Source organism: Chiloscyllium plagiosum, unplaced genomic scaffold (genome assembly GCF_037043375.1).
Source record: "Chiloscyllium plagiosum isolate Xiang-an unplaced genomic scaffold, Cpla_swu_hap1 HiC_scaffold_17, whole genome shotgun sequence".
Lineage (NCBI taxonomy): Eukaryota > Metazoa > Chordata > Chondrichthyes > Orectolobiformes > Hemiscylliidae > Chiloscyllium > Chiloscyllium plagiosum.
The window spans coordinates 46979149-46996768 of record NW_028270155.1 but is presented as its reverse complement, the minus strand read 5'-3'; the positions used below and the strand labels follow the sequence as shown (position 1 = coordinate 46996768).

The following is a 17620-nucleotide window of genomic DNA, read 5'->3' as shown; positions in this document are numbered from 1 at the left end:
AGTGTAGTTGTGACAGAGGAGTCATGAGTTATTGTTTTTATTGATTGTTTAAAATCATGGATTTCAAAAATCGGAAGGATTGTCAGCAAATAAAAGTGTGATTCTTGACACAGACCAAACCAGTTGTGTCTTCATTCAAACAAGGATTGCAGAAAATGTGCCAACTATGTTGAATTTTGTTTTATGTTATGATGCATAATGGAATAAAAGCATTTGAAACTATCAAGTTGAAATCCCATTGAAACTGTCAGGTGTCAAGGCATTTAAATCTCCCACACTTTAAATCTAAAACATGTACACTTTAAAAAAATTCTTGGTATTTCACTCGGTTGACATAACCTAAGGGGTAGGATGTTTGCTGCATGACTGCTTTCACAACCTGTGAATGAAATAATGAAAGGTGAAGTCCCTAACAATGAAGCAAATTCACATTTATTTTAGAGAAAGAACGATAAAGATCAATTGAAGCCAGACTTTAAATCTTAATATATGCATGCTGTTAGTAAACCAATTTATATAAGAGTATGATGTGGATTATGTGACAGTGAGATAGGGTAAAAAGGAAGTGATTGATAAATATACAATGTATAGTAGGTCACCTGTTAAAATGTTTAGACTGTTTTCATTGTTACGTTATGAGGCTTGCAAACTCATTTATTTGGTCATGATTTTTCATCTTTGGGTTAGATATTATAAATGTGAAACAGATAATAATGTGATAGTTTGAGACTATCTCTTTAATTTAATGTGAAACTAAAGAATGCAGGAGCAAATATAAATTGCTCCAAATTGTGACAGACATCGTGGCTGAGTAGTTGGTTGTTTTGTTGGGAAAAGATGGTAGCAGATCACATTTGAAGTCAATGCTAAGAACAGTTAGACTGACTGTGGGTAAACTTGGTCCCTCCACCTTCAAAGGGAGGCATTATGAATGGCACACTTTATAAACATGTATATGCCAAAGTGTTTATTTCAAGACAGAATAGAATAGGAGGTCCACAGAATAGCTAATTAGCATTTCTACTTAGCATTTCTACTTAGATACAAGGCCCTGGTGATCACATTAGCATGAAGATGGCTTTGGAAAGGGAAGAAGCCATACCAAGTCATGTAATATTGAATTACAGGAAAAACTAAGCTGTCCCTGAAACTGTTAACATAATCAGTCTGCAGCCACCTGAGATGTAGAGAACAGGGATGGAGGTGGCCAGTCTTGCTATGAAGCTCATTCTTTTGTTCACCATAGAATATCAAGGAGAGGTCACATTCATGTTTAAGAGGCAGAGTGCATGATCATTTACAGCAGACTGGAAGATGCATCTAAATTGGGATAGAGAGAAGGAATCTCCAGTGTAACTCTCACAGTGAAAGTCAGTCCTGGGATTAAAAATTACCTGGTTTGGAAAGGAAAAATGAAATAGGCACTGGGAACTGAGAACAACTTTGGACTGAAGTAGGGAGAATGATGTGTTCGCTCAAGGATAGTGAAATGTATAAATTAGCAGGAATTCTAATGTGGCACAAATATAATTGGGAGGCTCTTTTTTGTAATTTTGAGGACAAAGTAATGCTTTATCTTGCTATCCATTAACCAGGTTATTTACTCAACTTTATGAGGTTTTGAGTTCCAATGTTTTGACCTGATGATGAAGAGGGACGCTGATGTATGTCCAAATTAGGATGAGATGTGACTTGAATTGGAACTTGAAGATAATGCTGTTTCCATGCATGTGTTGCCATTGTTTTTCCCGGTCATGGGTTTTGGAATTGCTGCTGAAGAGGAGTATTGGTGAGTTCTTGTACAAATGGTATTTACTGTTGGCACAAAATGCAGATGACAGAGGAAATTGATATTTAGACTAGTCAATGAAGTGTTGATCAAATGATCTGCTTAGTCCTGCATAATCTGTAGCTTATTGAGTATTAATGGATCTGTAACTATCCAGGCAAGTATAGAATACTGACTTGTGATAATTGGTGATGGAAAGATGTTGGAGAATCAGGAAGTAGGCTACTCATTGAAGAATACCCAGCCCTGATGAAGGGCTTATGCCTGAAATGTCGATTCTCCTGCTCATTGGATGCTACCTGACCTGCGTTCTTTTCCAGCACCACACTCTCGACCCCAGCCTCTGGCCTCCTGTATTTGCACACATATTGTATAGTCAGTCCAGTTGAGGTCTCGGTCACTGGTGATACCAGGGATGCAAATGATCAAGCAATTATAATGATATTGAATGTCAAGCAGAATGGAGTTAGCCTATATGTTACAGGAAACGATCACAACTTTCCACTTGGTAAAAACATGGACTGCAGATGCTGGAAACCAGAGTCTGGATTAGAGTGGTGCTGGAAAAGCACAGCAGGTCAGGCAGCATCCGAGGAGCAGGATAATCGACGTTTCGGGCAAAAGCCCTTCATCAGGAATAGAGCTTTTTGAGGTCGAGGTAGGTAATAGGCCAGCGCGGGGTGTCCAGGTGGATGGAGTATGTTGGAGGCGAGCAAAATGGGTCCTCAGAAGGTGGGCGGGAGTCTTGATTGTAAAAGTAAGCACGGAGGTGGAGGCGGCGGAAGAAGTGTTCAACGTCATGGCGTGTATTAAATTCATTGATGTGTGGATAAAGGTGAGGCCTTTGCTGAGGACTGATCATTCGTCCTCAGTGAGGGGGATGCAAGCGGGCATCAGAGCCGCCCTGCCTTTGCCACGGGACTATGCCTATATCAGGAAACTCCGGAATTAATTAATATGGAAACCCATCTCCTAATCACATCAAGAGACTGACTGAAACACACCCATACCTATCGATACGGAGCCACCCTGACACAAAGGACAGGCATCCACCAGACAGGAACGGACAGACCAATACACACCAATACCCCAAGGGAACAAAGGGGGATGCTAGCCCCTGCCCTCACAGAGAGAGACAAGCAGATAATACCCGGACCCGTTTTACATAAACCAATTAGTATCCTATTGTGCGTGCCCTGCATACTGATGAGCTTAAGGGCCACCCCAGGCCGCTCCACTGGCCACACTCCCTTCGAGCTCATGACGGGGAGGGCCATGCGACTACCAGAGAACGTCATGGTCGGGGGGGAAGACATGGCCCCCCTGAGGGACAGGGTGACGCGCTATATCAGGCAACTGGACATGCAGCTGCGGGCCCTTAGACAAACCGCGCGCGACCAGCAGGACATTAGGGACCAGGCAAAACTGCAGCCGCATCTGCCCGTCCAACCCCTTCCCGGTGTTGGGGACAAAGTCCTGGTCAGGGCCGCCCCCGACCGGCCCGGCTTCGCCCCCCCGGTGGCTGGGACCGCACGAAATCATCATCACCAGCGACACGTGCGCCTGTGTCGACATGAAGGGAAAGGGCAGGTGGAAACACTGGTCCCAGCTTAAACCCTACCCTTAAGCCCCGACCGGACAGACTCTTCCCCCCACCCCCCTTTTGACTTGACTCTAACCGCCCCTCTTTCTCCTTACAGTGCAACGGGTGGACCGGTTCCAGGGAGACCTGCTCCTACACACACTAACCCTACACCCTTGGTAAGGGTGCCTCTCTCCCTCTCTTCCCACAGATCATGCTTCACCGGTGCACCGCTCTCCTCCCTGTTCTCCTCTTCGCCCTATGACTAGTGCCTTCCTTCCCCGAAATATATGACAACTTCTACCACCACGGTGTTGCCTTCAACGCGTCTGATGCCATCTGTATTCCTGCAAGGGACAAGCCCGATGTGATCGGCGCGTTCTACAACGCCTGGCTGGAAGTTTTCCCGGGCGTACAGACACTCTGTTTATTCTGCACGTCGGAGCGCGACCCGCGGCCGACCTGCCTCCGGAGTGCTAAGGCGATGGACTTGGGGGGTTGCATGTTCGGGACAATGTGTGCCATGCCAGAGGACCTCTCCTCTGCCCCGGCCTTTGATGCCTTTACTGTACGGGATCTGTATGTTTGTGGATATTACGAGCCTACTAATGCTGTGGTAGTCTCTTTGTATTTGTGCTTTCCACCCCCCCTGACCACACCGCCCCCGACCACGACTCCCGAGATATTGCCATGCCCCTCCCTGGGACCGGGGCCCGCGGGGGGACTGGTATTGTGGGATGAGGGAGAGACCCTTTATGACAACGTCCGACACGAGGTCGTGCCTGTGCTGGTCAATATATCGGGCATCCGGGTACTGGACTATTGCACAGCACAGGTACGCAACCTATATGCCATGATGGGGAAGGAGGTTATAGAGAGGGCCATAGATGCCATGGGGGCAACCCACTATCGAAATGACATACATAACACGCACACACAACGACACAGACGGGACATAGTCAACGATGCTCTCACAGGACTCAACACGGGGACATCCGTAGTAAACTCCCTAGACATCCAGGGCCTTAACAAAAAGGTCGAGCAACTAAAAGGGGTAATGAGGGACCTGCTACAGAGGTCTCTCACAAATCAGGCAGACCAGGCACTCCTGGGGGAAGAGGGAGCATACACCCAGCTCGACGGCATTGCAGTCCTGGAGACACACGCCCACACCATTAACCGCCTTATAGACCGGGAAAGAGAAAACACGGCCCATATCCACGGGGGGCAGCTGTGCCATGCGTATGGCCTGTCGATGGTAGCCCAGATCCGGCATAATTTTGACCAGGTCCAAAGGTGGGAGGTGCCTGACTGGATCGACAGTGCCAAACTGGCCTCACTCGCGGGGCGCTCCAGGCCGCTCGACAGCCGGACTCTGAAGGGTATGACCAGAGTATACCCAGTGATGCCCGACTTTGAGGTCAGTGAGGCGACAGGAGTCGGGATTGTCCTCCTGATCCCCGTGGTCACCCCAGAGTCGGGGCCATTTCCCCTGTTTCACATTGAGAACATCGGAGTCATATGGGAAAACGCTTCCCTCAAATATTGTTTAGCTCACCACACAGCCATATCTCGAAATGGCGCTGTGTACGGGGTGCCGCTTACAGGCTGCAAGCAGCGGGGGGCAATTAACATCTGCCCTCACCCCTTACGAAGGAGTGAAACAGGGGACTGCGGGTTCAACCGGACACAGGGCTGCATCCTTGAAATCGAACCCACGGGCCCCCACTTCACTAGGGCGGGGTATGGTGGGGGGGGACGATATTGTGTCTCCACTCTTGAAACCTCATTTTGGTATAATAGACTGCAGTGCCCGATTCCCCAGCACGAGTTCTGCTTCACCCCCAGGCGCCCAGTCACGGTTGGGCAAGCTCACATCTCAGAGGTCCGACGACGGAACCCCGAGTCCATACAAACTACTGATAAATTCAGGGACACCCTCAGGGAATATCAGGAGCCTGAACAAGCCCCCATCCCACATTTGGCTGAGGTCTTACAGGAGCTTAGGACCCGGGTAGGACACTCAGTGAAATTATATCACCAGTTGCAGTCGCATGTAAAGAACTTAGAGGAGGACACAGACACAGCTCTGCAGTCCCAGGGGTGGGCACAGAGTGTGTGGGATTGGGGCCTGAACGTAAACATCCATCCCTGGATCCGAATCATCTCGCACACCATTGTAGGTATACAGTTACTACTGGCTCTGGCCTGGCTCCTGCTGGCGTGTCATTCATGCCGCCAGCACAAAAAACGCAAGGCCAGGAAGACCATGCTCCACGCCATCGACTCCTGGCGAGCGATCAGGCACCGTGAGCTCACAGGGCTCGAGTTAATGTGACCTTCTCCCGGGACTATCCAAAGGCCCCATGACTGCAGCATGACGGCTGGCGGAATGTACCGGGCGAGGAGCCGACTTTTAAAATATCGGCATCGGGGGTGTGGACGTATCCAACCCCTTGCCGAAAGGGGGGACTGCAAGCGGGCCTTTGCCACGGGACTATGCCTACATCAGGAAACTCCGGAATTAATTAATATGGAAACCCATCTCCTAATCACATCAAGAGACTGACTGAAACACACCCATACCCATCGATACGGAGCCACCCTGACACAAAGGACAGGCATCCACCAGACAGGAACGGACAGACCAATACACACCAACACCCCAAGGGAACAAAGGGGGGTGCTAGCCCCTGCCCTCACAGAGAGAGACAAGCAGATAATACCCGGACCCGTTTTACATAAACCAATTAGCACCCTATTGTGCGTGCCCTGCAACTCTCCTGGCTCAGCAGGAAACATTCTATTTGCACCTACTCCAGTGATGATGGGGAACTATCATCCCATTCATCCTCAAATTCCACACATCCTGACAACTAAAAGTATATAATATGTAGCAGCGCCGAGATTGATAGATTCTTGTTGTCTCAAGGAATTAAGGGCTACGGGGAGAACGCTGGTAAGTGGAGCTGAAATGCGCATCAGCCATGATTGAATGGCGGAGTGGACTTGATGGGCCGAATGGCCTTACTTCCACTCCTATGTCTTATGGTCTTATGGTCTTATGGTCTAACAGGAGGGCAGCTGAGATTCGGACCTCGGTTGGTCTCCGCCGGCGTTACTGTAGCAATAAACGTTACCGATTGTTGAACCGCACTCTGGGCTCGGACTGATATCATTTCATCCGCGCTAACAGGGAGGTCGGGGGAATGGTGAAAACTCGGCAGGGCTGGGAACTAGGACCAGGGGTCGGTGTGGAGCTGGGAGTGGGGGCGGAGCTTGCAACTGGAGTGTGTGTGGTGTTAGGGACAACTTTGCACTTGTCTGATGTCATTGATACTTGTTATTTTATCAGTCTGCATCTGTGGTTTCTGTAGATCTTGCATGTATACATGGATAGCTTTGTTATTTGAGGAATTGAAAAGTGAACTAGACTTTGTGCGGTCTCAATGAGTAGCCCCTCATTGTAATGGTCACCAATGAAGCAAAGAGAGTTGGGCCTAAACTGATTCCTACAGTGATGTACTGATTAGGTTGGATTCCCTATAGGCCCTTCAGCCCAAACCGACTCTCCAAAGAGTAACCCTCCCCCCTACCCGATATTTACCCCTGACTAATGCACCTAACATCATGGGCAATTTAGCTTTGCCAACTCACCTGACCTGCACATCTTTGGATTATGGGACGAAACCAGAGCACCCAGAGGAAACCCACTTGGACACGGCGAGAATGTGCAAACTCCACACAGACAGTCACCCAAGGGAGGAATTGAACCCAGTCCCTGGCGCTGTGAGGCAGCACTGATATCCACCATGCCACGCTAATGCTTCCAAAAGCCAAAAGTGCCTATGTCATCACCTGATAACCACCTGATGAAGGAGCTAATGCTTCCAATTAAACCTGTTGGACTATAACCTGGTGTCGTGTGATTTTAAATTTATGCCACCATTATCTTTCTTGGCCTCTTGTCTCTGATCTGTCATGCTGCTTATCTGATATCCAGTTCTGGCTTTTAAGGGAAGCAAATTGGCTGAGGAATTGTAATGGCATGGATCTCAGAAGTAGAGTGAGAAGAGTGATCCATTGGGCACTTGTCTGGAAATGGTTGCAAATACTTTAATCCTGTATATTTTACTCACATGCTGGGTGTTGCCACTGTTAATGTTGCGGATGTTAGTCGGATCTCTTCCTCCTGTTGATTACTTAATTGCCCATCAACATTTTCTGGGTGTGGCAGTATGCAGAGTTTTGACTTGACCCGTTGGTTGGGGTTTGTTTAGCTATAGCTACATAATGCATAGATGTCGATAAGTCTGCTGCTTCTCCTGGTACGTTCATCGAATATCTTTGTTTTGCCCTTTTAAAAGAAGGTGCATCACCTATCTTTTAAAAGTGAAATTTATGTCTAAGAAAATATCTACCATGTGAGCAGAATGAAAATTTATTAGGCCCGATGCTTAATGTCATTGTAAACACGATAGATCAGAGTACATTTCCCAGACTTTGTCATAAAAGCTTAGGTTGATAATATGTCAAGATAAATTCCAAACGTCTGGAAAATGAGAATTCTACCCTTTCCGTAACTAAATTGGATCACAGTGATCCTGGAATTTATATTTCAATTAAAAACCAATAACAATACATTGTGTTAATACTGAAATAATTATTACAGATGGGAAGATGATACTTTATGTTACATTATAAATGAAAAACTCCTTCATTCAAGTAGGCCACCCATCAAGGACAGTAAATCTCCTCTGCTCTTCTTCTTCAAAATTAATGGTATTTAGTATCCTTAATTTGTATAGATATAAAGCATGTGTGCAATTGTAGACACAGTTAGAATTTATAATTATTAATAATGTCTCTGCAGTATGGTGTTTAACATAAAACATTATTGGCTGAGGTTTGCGACTAAATGGAAAGTAGATAATTGAAGATGTATTTTGTTTTGCCATTACATACACCATGTGGAGGTGCTGGTGTTGGACTGGGGTGGACAAAGTCAAAAATCATTTGACACCGGCTTATAGTCCAACAGGTTTATTTGAAACTGCAAGCTTTCAGTTGGGCAGAAGTTTAAATCGTCAGGTTACATGTTATTTGGTTTGTTATTGTTGAGTGATAAGATGGATAAGGGCACATCATTGCCTACATTTGAATCTTTCTTGCCCACTTTCTTTCTTGTGTTGTTCATTGAGGAAAGCATAGACATAAAACTTCTAGTTTCACCTGTGAAATCAACACATACAACAAATCAACTTTTAAACCACAGACATTTTAAAATTAATTTTTTAGAGTGCAAAGCGCTCCTTATTAGAATAAAAAAAATCTAAATGTGAGGAACTGGTACACTTCTTAGTCACTAAGATTGAGAATATCTAAAAGCTGCCTCAGTCATATTCCTCCCTTGCCCTGTCACCTGAGTCAAACATCCTCTAATGTGCTCAAATATTCCATACTTCATATGCCCATGTTTGTTTTTTTTAACGTACTTCTCTCTTTAAAAGCAAATTGCATAATTTCCACATAGTTATTTCATTCTGACAAATTATCTCAATAGACATGAGATAGTTCTATAGACAGACAACTGGTCTGTAACTGAATATATGAGAAATTGTCAGAAAGTTCAATATTTTCATACCAGTCATGTACAATTTCAACCTTTTTTCCATATTAGCTGTAACTGTTAAGCTGAAATTTCAATAAAGAAAATCTGTTAACTATGCTTTCAGTTGGAGTTGAAGGTGACGAGTAAAATAAACATTGTGAGCTTTGCAGCAAATCTTTAATTCCTGTTGATTAATTTTGCCTTAAAATTTGAAAAAATATGTTAAATGTAACAAACCCAGTCCTTTTGTTGTAAACATGTTTAAGAGCCCAAAGAGGAACTGTTCCTTCAATGACATTGTTGTGGTTGCTTTGGCAAGTAAACTTAATACTGTTAAAATTATTGAGATACTAATAATATTGCATTTGTTTTATTCTGAAACAACTAGAACTATAGCACATGCCTAATAATTCATTTTGCAAAGTTTGACCAGCTTCCAAACCAGCTATGAATATTTAGTCCTGTCTGTTCAAGAATTTCAAATAAATCCAGTCTCAACAATCTGGACTTCCAGTTTGTATCTTTTCATTTTACATTTAAAAGCAAACCACACAATATTTTACCAAAAGAAATTTGGTACACAATCGAATTGTTGTCACCTGTGTTTAAAGGTAATGGGTTTAAAATAAGCTACAGGTTTCCTCTTTCATGAGAGTTAACTTAATGAAAAAGGCCTTCTGCTTCAAATTGCATGACAACATTTTCAGATTACATTCCTGAAACAGAGAATGCACTTATTCCAAGTAATTGGATGCTGACTTAGGTTAATATGTACAATGTCCTAAAATGAAAATGTTCTATTGTAAGTAGAACTGTATGATACCTGAGGCAGACTCAATAGATTTGGTTGAGCTGTGAGTTAATTATACTGCAACCTATTTTTTGAATGAATTCAAGCATGAATTCTACACAGTAAAGATTGGGATAATTATATTCAATTCTATTTGGTACCCTACTGAATGAATTGACCTTTCAGATAAAACTACTCACTTGAACAGAAAACCTGGAAAAAGAATAGACAAAACAAGTCGAAGTAGAATAAGCACTTTCAAATATAAGATAAGAATTCAGAATGCTGGCACCATTGTGGATTATTAAGTTCTTTGAAACAGAGTTCAATCCTTTTAAAAATAAATTGTATTTAGGTGATCTTTTCTGAAAACAATGTATTAATATTAGGTTGCAGATCTACCTTAGCTAAGTCAATCTACTTAAATCTTTTACATCTTGAGGGTATAGCAATTTCTAATCAGTCTCGTGAATGAACAGTGCAAGTCCTATTTATTTAACATCTTTAATCTAGCAATAGTTTTACATTGCATTGATTGAGAAATGTTTTGACAACAGTTTAGTAATTTATGTATATCTTTGGAAATTGAAGCAGTGCCATTAATGTCCTAATCAGGCTAAAAGCTTTGCTTGTGCCATTTAACACCTTAACTGTTGCGCAGGATATCGGTAATAAAAGTTGTTTTATTTTAAATTGGGTTGAGTTCAAATCTAATGTGAAAGCAACCAGTGCAACTTGTAATGAAAGTTTCAGAACTGGATTTGAGAAATCTGCAAGCATATTAGTCAGTAGTTAAGTAGTAGTTTAATCCAAAGATTTGTATTTTATAATTTTTCATTAACATTAATATCCCTTCTAGGGTTGGATTCATTGTGTGATTTGATATGATTGCTAAGAAGTTTTGTGTCTTTTCTGAGAGGTCACTTAATTCATCTTTGTCTAAGTTAAACTGATAAAATTTGGGATGCAAGCAGTTAACGAAGGAGACACTGCATTTTTCTTATACTTTATACATTTACTTGGATAAGAAACTTACAATTGAACATTGATATTCTCACAGTACGAGGTGCTTTCATTTGAACCTTTGATTGTCTGCATATGAGGTCTATGTGTTGATCAATATTTTCACGTAGATTTTTTTAAAGTTGTCAAACCACATACCACTTGGAAGGTTAAGAGTAGTAAACAAAAACATAGAGGCTTTATACAGTGTATTAAACAGGCTCAATTGATGAATGTATTGTATTGATAGAAGTAATAAAAAAAAGAAGAAAACAATGCAAGGGGAATGAGAGTTGCAAATCAGTATACACAACATCACAGGGGAAGGATACAAGTGAATTTAGCTTAAAGAAGAATGTTTTACAGTAACTAATGTTGCATGGTTTCTTTCTTCATGTGTTCTTTTCACCAGAATCTGTCAAATGTATAACAAAGAAATAGAAAAAGCATGTGTCTCATCGGCAATCTCACTGAGATTGACGTGGAAAGAATAAAAGAAAGAAGCTGAGAAAGGAAAAGTTTTATACCAATTTCCCGTGCTGTAAATTGACAAGTGTTTCAGTGTGGCATGTCATGAAGTGAATCTTTTCTCAATTGTTTCCACATATGCATGTATTTAATCTTGTTGGGGGGTTACATTACAAGTTCTCACCATTCAGCATCGTCTCCCCCTCCCACCCCACCCAGCATCCATTATGTTGAAGTAGAATTAGAGTAGTTTGTGTTTATTCCAGATGGTATTGAGAATTGATTTATGTGTGGGACTCATTCAGGTTAGGCAATAGGTGCAACCTAAAAGCATGTGGCTTAATTTCACCAAACTCTGCTGGAGACATAAAGACGGTCTCATCAAAGTGCTACAAGGTCGTCTTTAATGTACAAACAAAGTATGTGGAAGAGATATTTAATTGGTCAAAGTAGAATAAAGGAAACATTTGTAGAATAGGATTAACATTCTCTAGAGTTTGTGAAAGGCTAAGTTTTTCTTGGTTATTGTTTAAATTAGTACTGCGGTATGTTCAGAAATGAGCTGGACATCTTCTGCAAAAAATATGTTTTGAATCTTGAAACACATTTGATTCCAACCATGAAGGTAATTAGTTAAGGTATCTTAATCCATTTAAGATAGAATGTGCTACTAATATTAAAATATTGCTGGATTGAGAAGACTTCAGATTTACAAGGATACTGTTCAAACAACTGAAGATATTTGAAGTTATGGTTATTTGTTCAGCTTTCTGGTACAAACAGAATAAAGTGCTGTGACTATGTCAGCAAGCTTTTATAATGTGCAGCATAGAAAATGTCACACCTCACTGCACAAACTCCCTGATAGTTTTATTTCTCTATTCAGATAGTGCAGCTGGCAAAGCATTTGTTCTTCACTGGACAGATTTTCCTTTTTGATCTGTGTACTGTGAAGGACTCATTCAAATTAGGTGATATGTGCAACATTACAACACATGGCCTGAATTCACAAGACTCCACTGGAGATGCACCGGGTATTCACTTCAAGGTGCTGCCAGCTGATCTTTAATGAACAGCTAAAAGATGCATGAAAAGGCTGCTAAATTGCTTAAGGAAGGAAAAAATGAGAAAATACATAAAATGACCCTTGTATTCTTGTGGTTTGTGAGAATGAAGTTTGGTTCTTGATTTATGTTTCAATTAGAATTTCACAATATATTCAAAAATAAGTTTTAACTGTACATATCATTTACATTTTGAGCTCTGTACCTAGTTTGTAGATACAGATAAAATAAATTGGTAGAGTGACCATATACAGAGATTAATGGCCCATATCAGATATAAAGCTGCACTTGTTATGTGAGGAAACAAATATCAATGCTCAAAGGTCAAAGCTATACTATTTTTCATTTCTGTTGGAAGCCATCTAAAATACTACATTACTGAAGAAAACTGCTTTTTCTGATAGTCAGAATGAAACTTAATTTCATGGATGTGAAAAGGAACTAGAATAAATCTATGCACAGATTTGTAATACTTGTGTATGAATGCTCTATAAGAAAGGTGACATTTTTAAATTTATTGTATATGTTGGTATCTTGTCAGCTTTAGTCTTTTCAGCCTCAGCAGCTTTTTTTGAGCTTGAAAACTGAGTGCATTAATCAATACAAAGCATCAACAAAACACCGTGGGTGATTTTTGCTTTGAGCTATGCAATTACTTCCTGCTATTAGGTCAAACATAATACTGGGACTCAAAGGACAGACCTATTGTTCACCACCAGCTTACTCTTAAAGATCAAACCATGACATTCTTATTAAAGGTTTGACAAATGATAACATGTAATGAAGTTTCTTTGTTGTGTTTCGTTTTCACAAGGGGTTGAAAAAAAACTTATTGATTAAATTTAGTTGTTTCCAAGTTATATAGATATTAATCATTGTGACCAATTAATGTTCTATATCCTGAAACGTAGAACAGAACAGGGACTTGTAGGATTTTCACTTGCAATTATTTATTTTGTTTGAATCTATATGACCTTGAATCTTAAAGGTTCTATTTTGAATCTTTTAAGTGTTTAATTACCAAAATCATTGACAAATTAACAAATTCACATGAAATTGGTTTCTGCTAAACATTTTGATAAAAAATGACTTACCAGCCACAGAGTTCTTAATACTGTTAAAATTCACCATCTCCTTAAACTTAAGCTTAGTTAAATGTAATATCTTAACTGCTGAAATTAGTTAACTCACCATGGTCTGGGATGCAAAGCAGTTGGGGTTTCCATCATGTGGTGATAAGATAGAACAGGTACATAGAAGTGACGACGACCAAGGCTGAACGGTTTAAGTAGGTACAGCCAAGAAAAAGAACTCAATGTACTGTAGTTAGGTGGAAAGATGTTGGTGATATCATTGGGCTAGCAATTCAGAATCTCAGGTCAATGTTTGAATCTCACCATGGTGGATGGTGAAATTTAAATTAATTAAAAGCTTTAAGTAAATGCGAGCCTAAATGCGAGCCATGATGTGAAGGTGCCGGTGTTGGACTGGGGTGGACAAAGTGAAAAACCACACAACACCAGGTTATAGTCCAATAGGTTTATTTGGAAGCACTAGCTTTCAGAGCGCTGCTCCTTCATCAGGTAGCTGTGGAGCAGGATCATAGGACGCAAAATTTATAGCAAAAAGATCTCAGTGTTGTGCAACATATTTCAGTTGCATGACACTCAGATTTTTTGCCATAAGTTCTGTGTCTTATGATCCTGCTCTACAGCTACCTGATGAAGGAGCAGCGCTCTGAAAGCTAGTGCTTCCAAATAAACCTGGATGATGTCAAGCTTCTCAAATGTTGGAAGCTAGTACTTCCAAATAAACCTGTTGGATTATAACCTGGTGTTATGTCATTTTTCACTTTGTCTAGCCTAATGGTGACCACGTTACTCTTTTTGAATGTTGTAAAAACCTATCTGGTTCAATAATGTATTTTAGGAAAGGGAATCTGACATCCTGCATGTGATTCTAGAATCACAACGATGTGCTTGATGACTTCTAAAATGATCCAGCAAGTCACTGTTGTATCATACCACTCGACTAATTGGAGGGGAATCTGCAGGTGATGGTGGTTCTATATATCTACAGTCGACATCCTGTTAAGTAGAAAAGGGGTGGAAGGTGCTGTAGGAGGAATCTTAGGGAGCTACTTCAGTGCACCTTGATGGCTCACACTGTTACAATTCTGTGTCGGTTGTAAAGTAGGCAAATGTTGAAAGTGGTGGAAAGGGTGACAGTCAGGCAGGCTGCTTTGACCTGGATGGTGTCAAGCTTTTCAAATGTTGGAGCTTCACTCAACCAGGTAAGTGGAAAGGATTCCATCATACTCCTTATTTGTGGCTTGTATATGATGATAAGTTTTGGAGTTATAAGAAGTGATGATGAGAGTTCATGGAGTTCACAGTCAATGTCCTCCTTGCCAACATGTGGTGGTTTGTGCCAAAATTGGGAGAATTGTCTTACAGGCTAGTCAAACAATAGTCTGAAATGGTTATGCTCATGGAATCAAACCTGCAGTTAATGTCTCAGACACGACCATCATCATTGCTGGCATTAGGTGGCAGTGTGCAGTCAGAAAGGAGTTACCCTGGAAAATCATGACATTATCTTTGAATCTTCATTACATTCCCGAAGAAGGGCTCATGCCCGAAACGTCAATTCTCCTGCTCCTTGGATGCTGCCTGACCTGCTGCGCTTTTCCAGCAACACATTTTCATCTCCGATTCCTGAAGAAGGGCTCATGCCCGAAACGTCGATTCTCCTGCTTCTTGGATGCTGCCTGGCCTGCTGTGCTTTTCCAGCAACACATTTTCAGCTCATTAACTTTGAACCCCATGGTTTCATGGCATCAGATGAAATATAGGCAAGGAAAACCTCTGCTGATTACCACCTAATGCACTTTTTTGATTGAGGAATTGGTACTCCACCATATGGAGCCCTGCTTGGAGGAAGCAGTGCGGGGTCCAAGTCTATAGGATATGCTCTGGATGAGGCACTTCAGTTTCCATAATCAAGAATGGCTTAATAGCATGATTATTACCCAAGATTGCCATGCGTGAAGGAACATGGCTGTTATACCAGATCTATTGTCAGTGGTGAGGGAACCAATGTGAAGGTCCTAAGCAAGTTGCCAGTTGCAGATGTATCGGTAGAACTGACTATTGTAAAATCCTTGTGGAGATAAAGTTCTGTCTTGACATTGAGGATACCATCAATCATGATGTGTGGCACTGCCAACATCCTAAATGTCAAAGAGATCAAGCTATTCAAAACTGGAATCCTTGGGGAATAGGGAGCCATCAGCAGCAGCTCATTTGTGTTCAGCAACAACCTGCAACCTTGTGGCATGACATATTCCCCACTCCACCATTGTTATCAACTCAACCTTGAGGTCAACCCTTGTTCAATTGAGAGTGCGGCAAGTCGTAGCTACAGCAGCACCAAGTATACCTAAAAATGCAGTGTCAACGTGGTGAAATGACAGTCGCAATCCTGAAGTATTCCATGCCAAACAGCGTGGAATAGACAGGGCTAAACAATTCCACAACCATTGGATCAGATCCAAGCTCTTCAGCTGTGAGTGATGTTGGACAAATAAACAACTAAGAAGAGGATGGGGGCTAGAAATACCTCCTTCCCTAAATGATAGGGGAGCCCAGCAGATCTGTGCAAAGACACGATTAAAATATCTGAAAAAAATGGAATGAATTGCAGATGCAGGAAATCAGAAACAAAAAACAAAATTGCTCAAAAAGTCAGGAGATATGGCAGTATCTGTGGAGCGAAATCAAAGAAGATTAGAATCCCTACAGTATGGAAACTGGCCCTTCAGCCGACACCAACCCTCCAAAGAGTAATCCGCCCAGACCCACACATCCCTGAACACTATGGCTTATTCAGCATGGCCAAATCACCTGACCTGCATGTCTTTGGATTGTGGGAGGAAACCTACACAAACACAGGGAGAATGTGCAAACTCCACACAGGCAGTCACCCAAGGCTGGAATTGAACTCAGGTCCCTGATGCTGGGAGGTAGTAGCGCTAAGCACTGAGCCACCATGCCATCCCAGCCTTTGTACTGTCCCAAGTGACCTGAAATGTTCACTCTGACTTCTCTCCACAGATACTGCCATACCTGCTGAGCTTTTCACACAATTTTGATTTTTGTTTCAAATGTCTATATCCATTTTCAGCCCAAACAAGTGAGCACATGATCTGTTTCAAACTCCTCATGCAGTCCCCAGTATCACAAATACTAGTCTTCAACAAAATTGATTCACTCATTTGATTCACACCATAGTATTTCAAGAAATAGCAAATTACACTGGATGCTGAGAAGACTTTGGGTCCTGACAGCATTCTGGCAATAGCACATAAAATTTGTGCTTTATGTCTAGCCATGCCCTAATCATGCTGTTCCAATACAGCTACTACATAAGCACATACTCAATATTGTAAAACATTGCCCAGATTTTTTCTCATGCACGAAATACAGGGCAATACTGATGCAGCCAATTACCATGCTTGTGGAAAAACCCAAGAACTGGGGATGCCGGAAATCCAAAATAAAAATGGACATTGTGGAAACTCAGCAGATCTATGAGGAGAAACCAGAGTTGATGTTTTGGATCTAGTGATCCTTCTTTACAACTGATTGTAGCTCGGAAGAGGTTAGTATATATGTTAGAGATGGGGGCAGGAAGAGTAAACAATAGATGGAGATGGAGATGGGTAGAAACTGCAACTGAACTAGGCAGAAGGCCGAACTTCCATTATGTTCTTTCACGATTAAGTCTCAAATATTTAAAATTTGCTTGGGTTTGAGCATTGTCCAAACTCACGTTGGTGGAATCTTTATCCTATAGTCTCCGCAATGTACCAAGTGCTGCAATTTGAAAGATGCTGAAATGCAATGGACAGGAAATCTGGAGGCCCAAAAAAAATCAGCAGACCAAGGCTTAGTTGCAGAAGTGCATAATGACTTTTTTTTCTTAGAAAACAGAAACAAAGTCATTTTGAAGATATTCTCTGAAATAATAAGCAGTCACAAAACCATATAACATCTTATGACAAACCCATACAACTGATAACTTAGAAAAGCGATTTGTTCATTTCATATGCCATTTTCTCACTCCCATTTTCAATCTCTAGTGTTTGAAAACTTACTTTACTTACTCATTTCTTTTTAAAATAGTGATAGAAACTCTTGCTGTTCATTTACTCTGTTTTCTGTCAGCCAGCCAATCTTCTATGCATGCTTAAATGTCAATCCCTAAATATTGAGCATTTATTTAAATAAACTTTGATTCCTTACCAACTGCC

The 17620-nt window shown here is 41.7% G+C and overlaps 1 protein-coding gene across 1 annotated transcript; it reads left to right on the top strand.

Moving 5' to 3' along the window:
• Nucleotides 1-3049: 3049 nt before the first annotated feature.
• On the top strand, nt 3050-5709 carry LOC148147325 (uncharacterized). Its single transcript, XM_087996144.1, has 2 exons — nt 3050-3356; nt 3641-5709. The coding sequence occupies exons 1-2, from the start codon at nt 3050-3052 to the stop codon at nt 5707-5709; spliced, it is 2376 nt and encodes a 791-aa protein (XP_087852270.1).
• Nucleotides 5710-17620: the final 11911 nt, after the last annotated feature.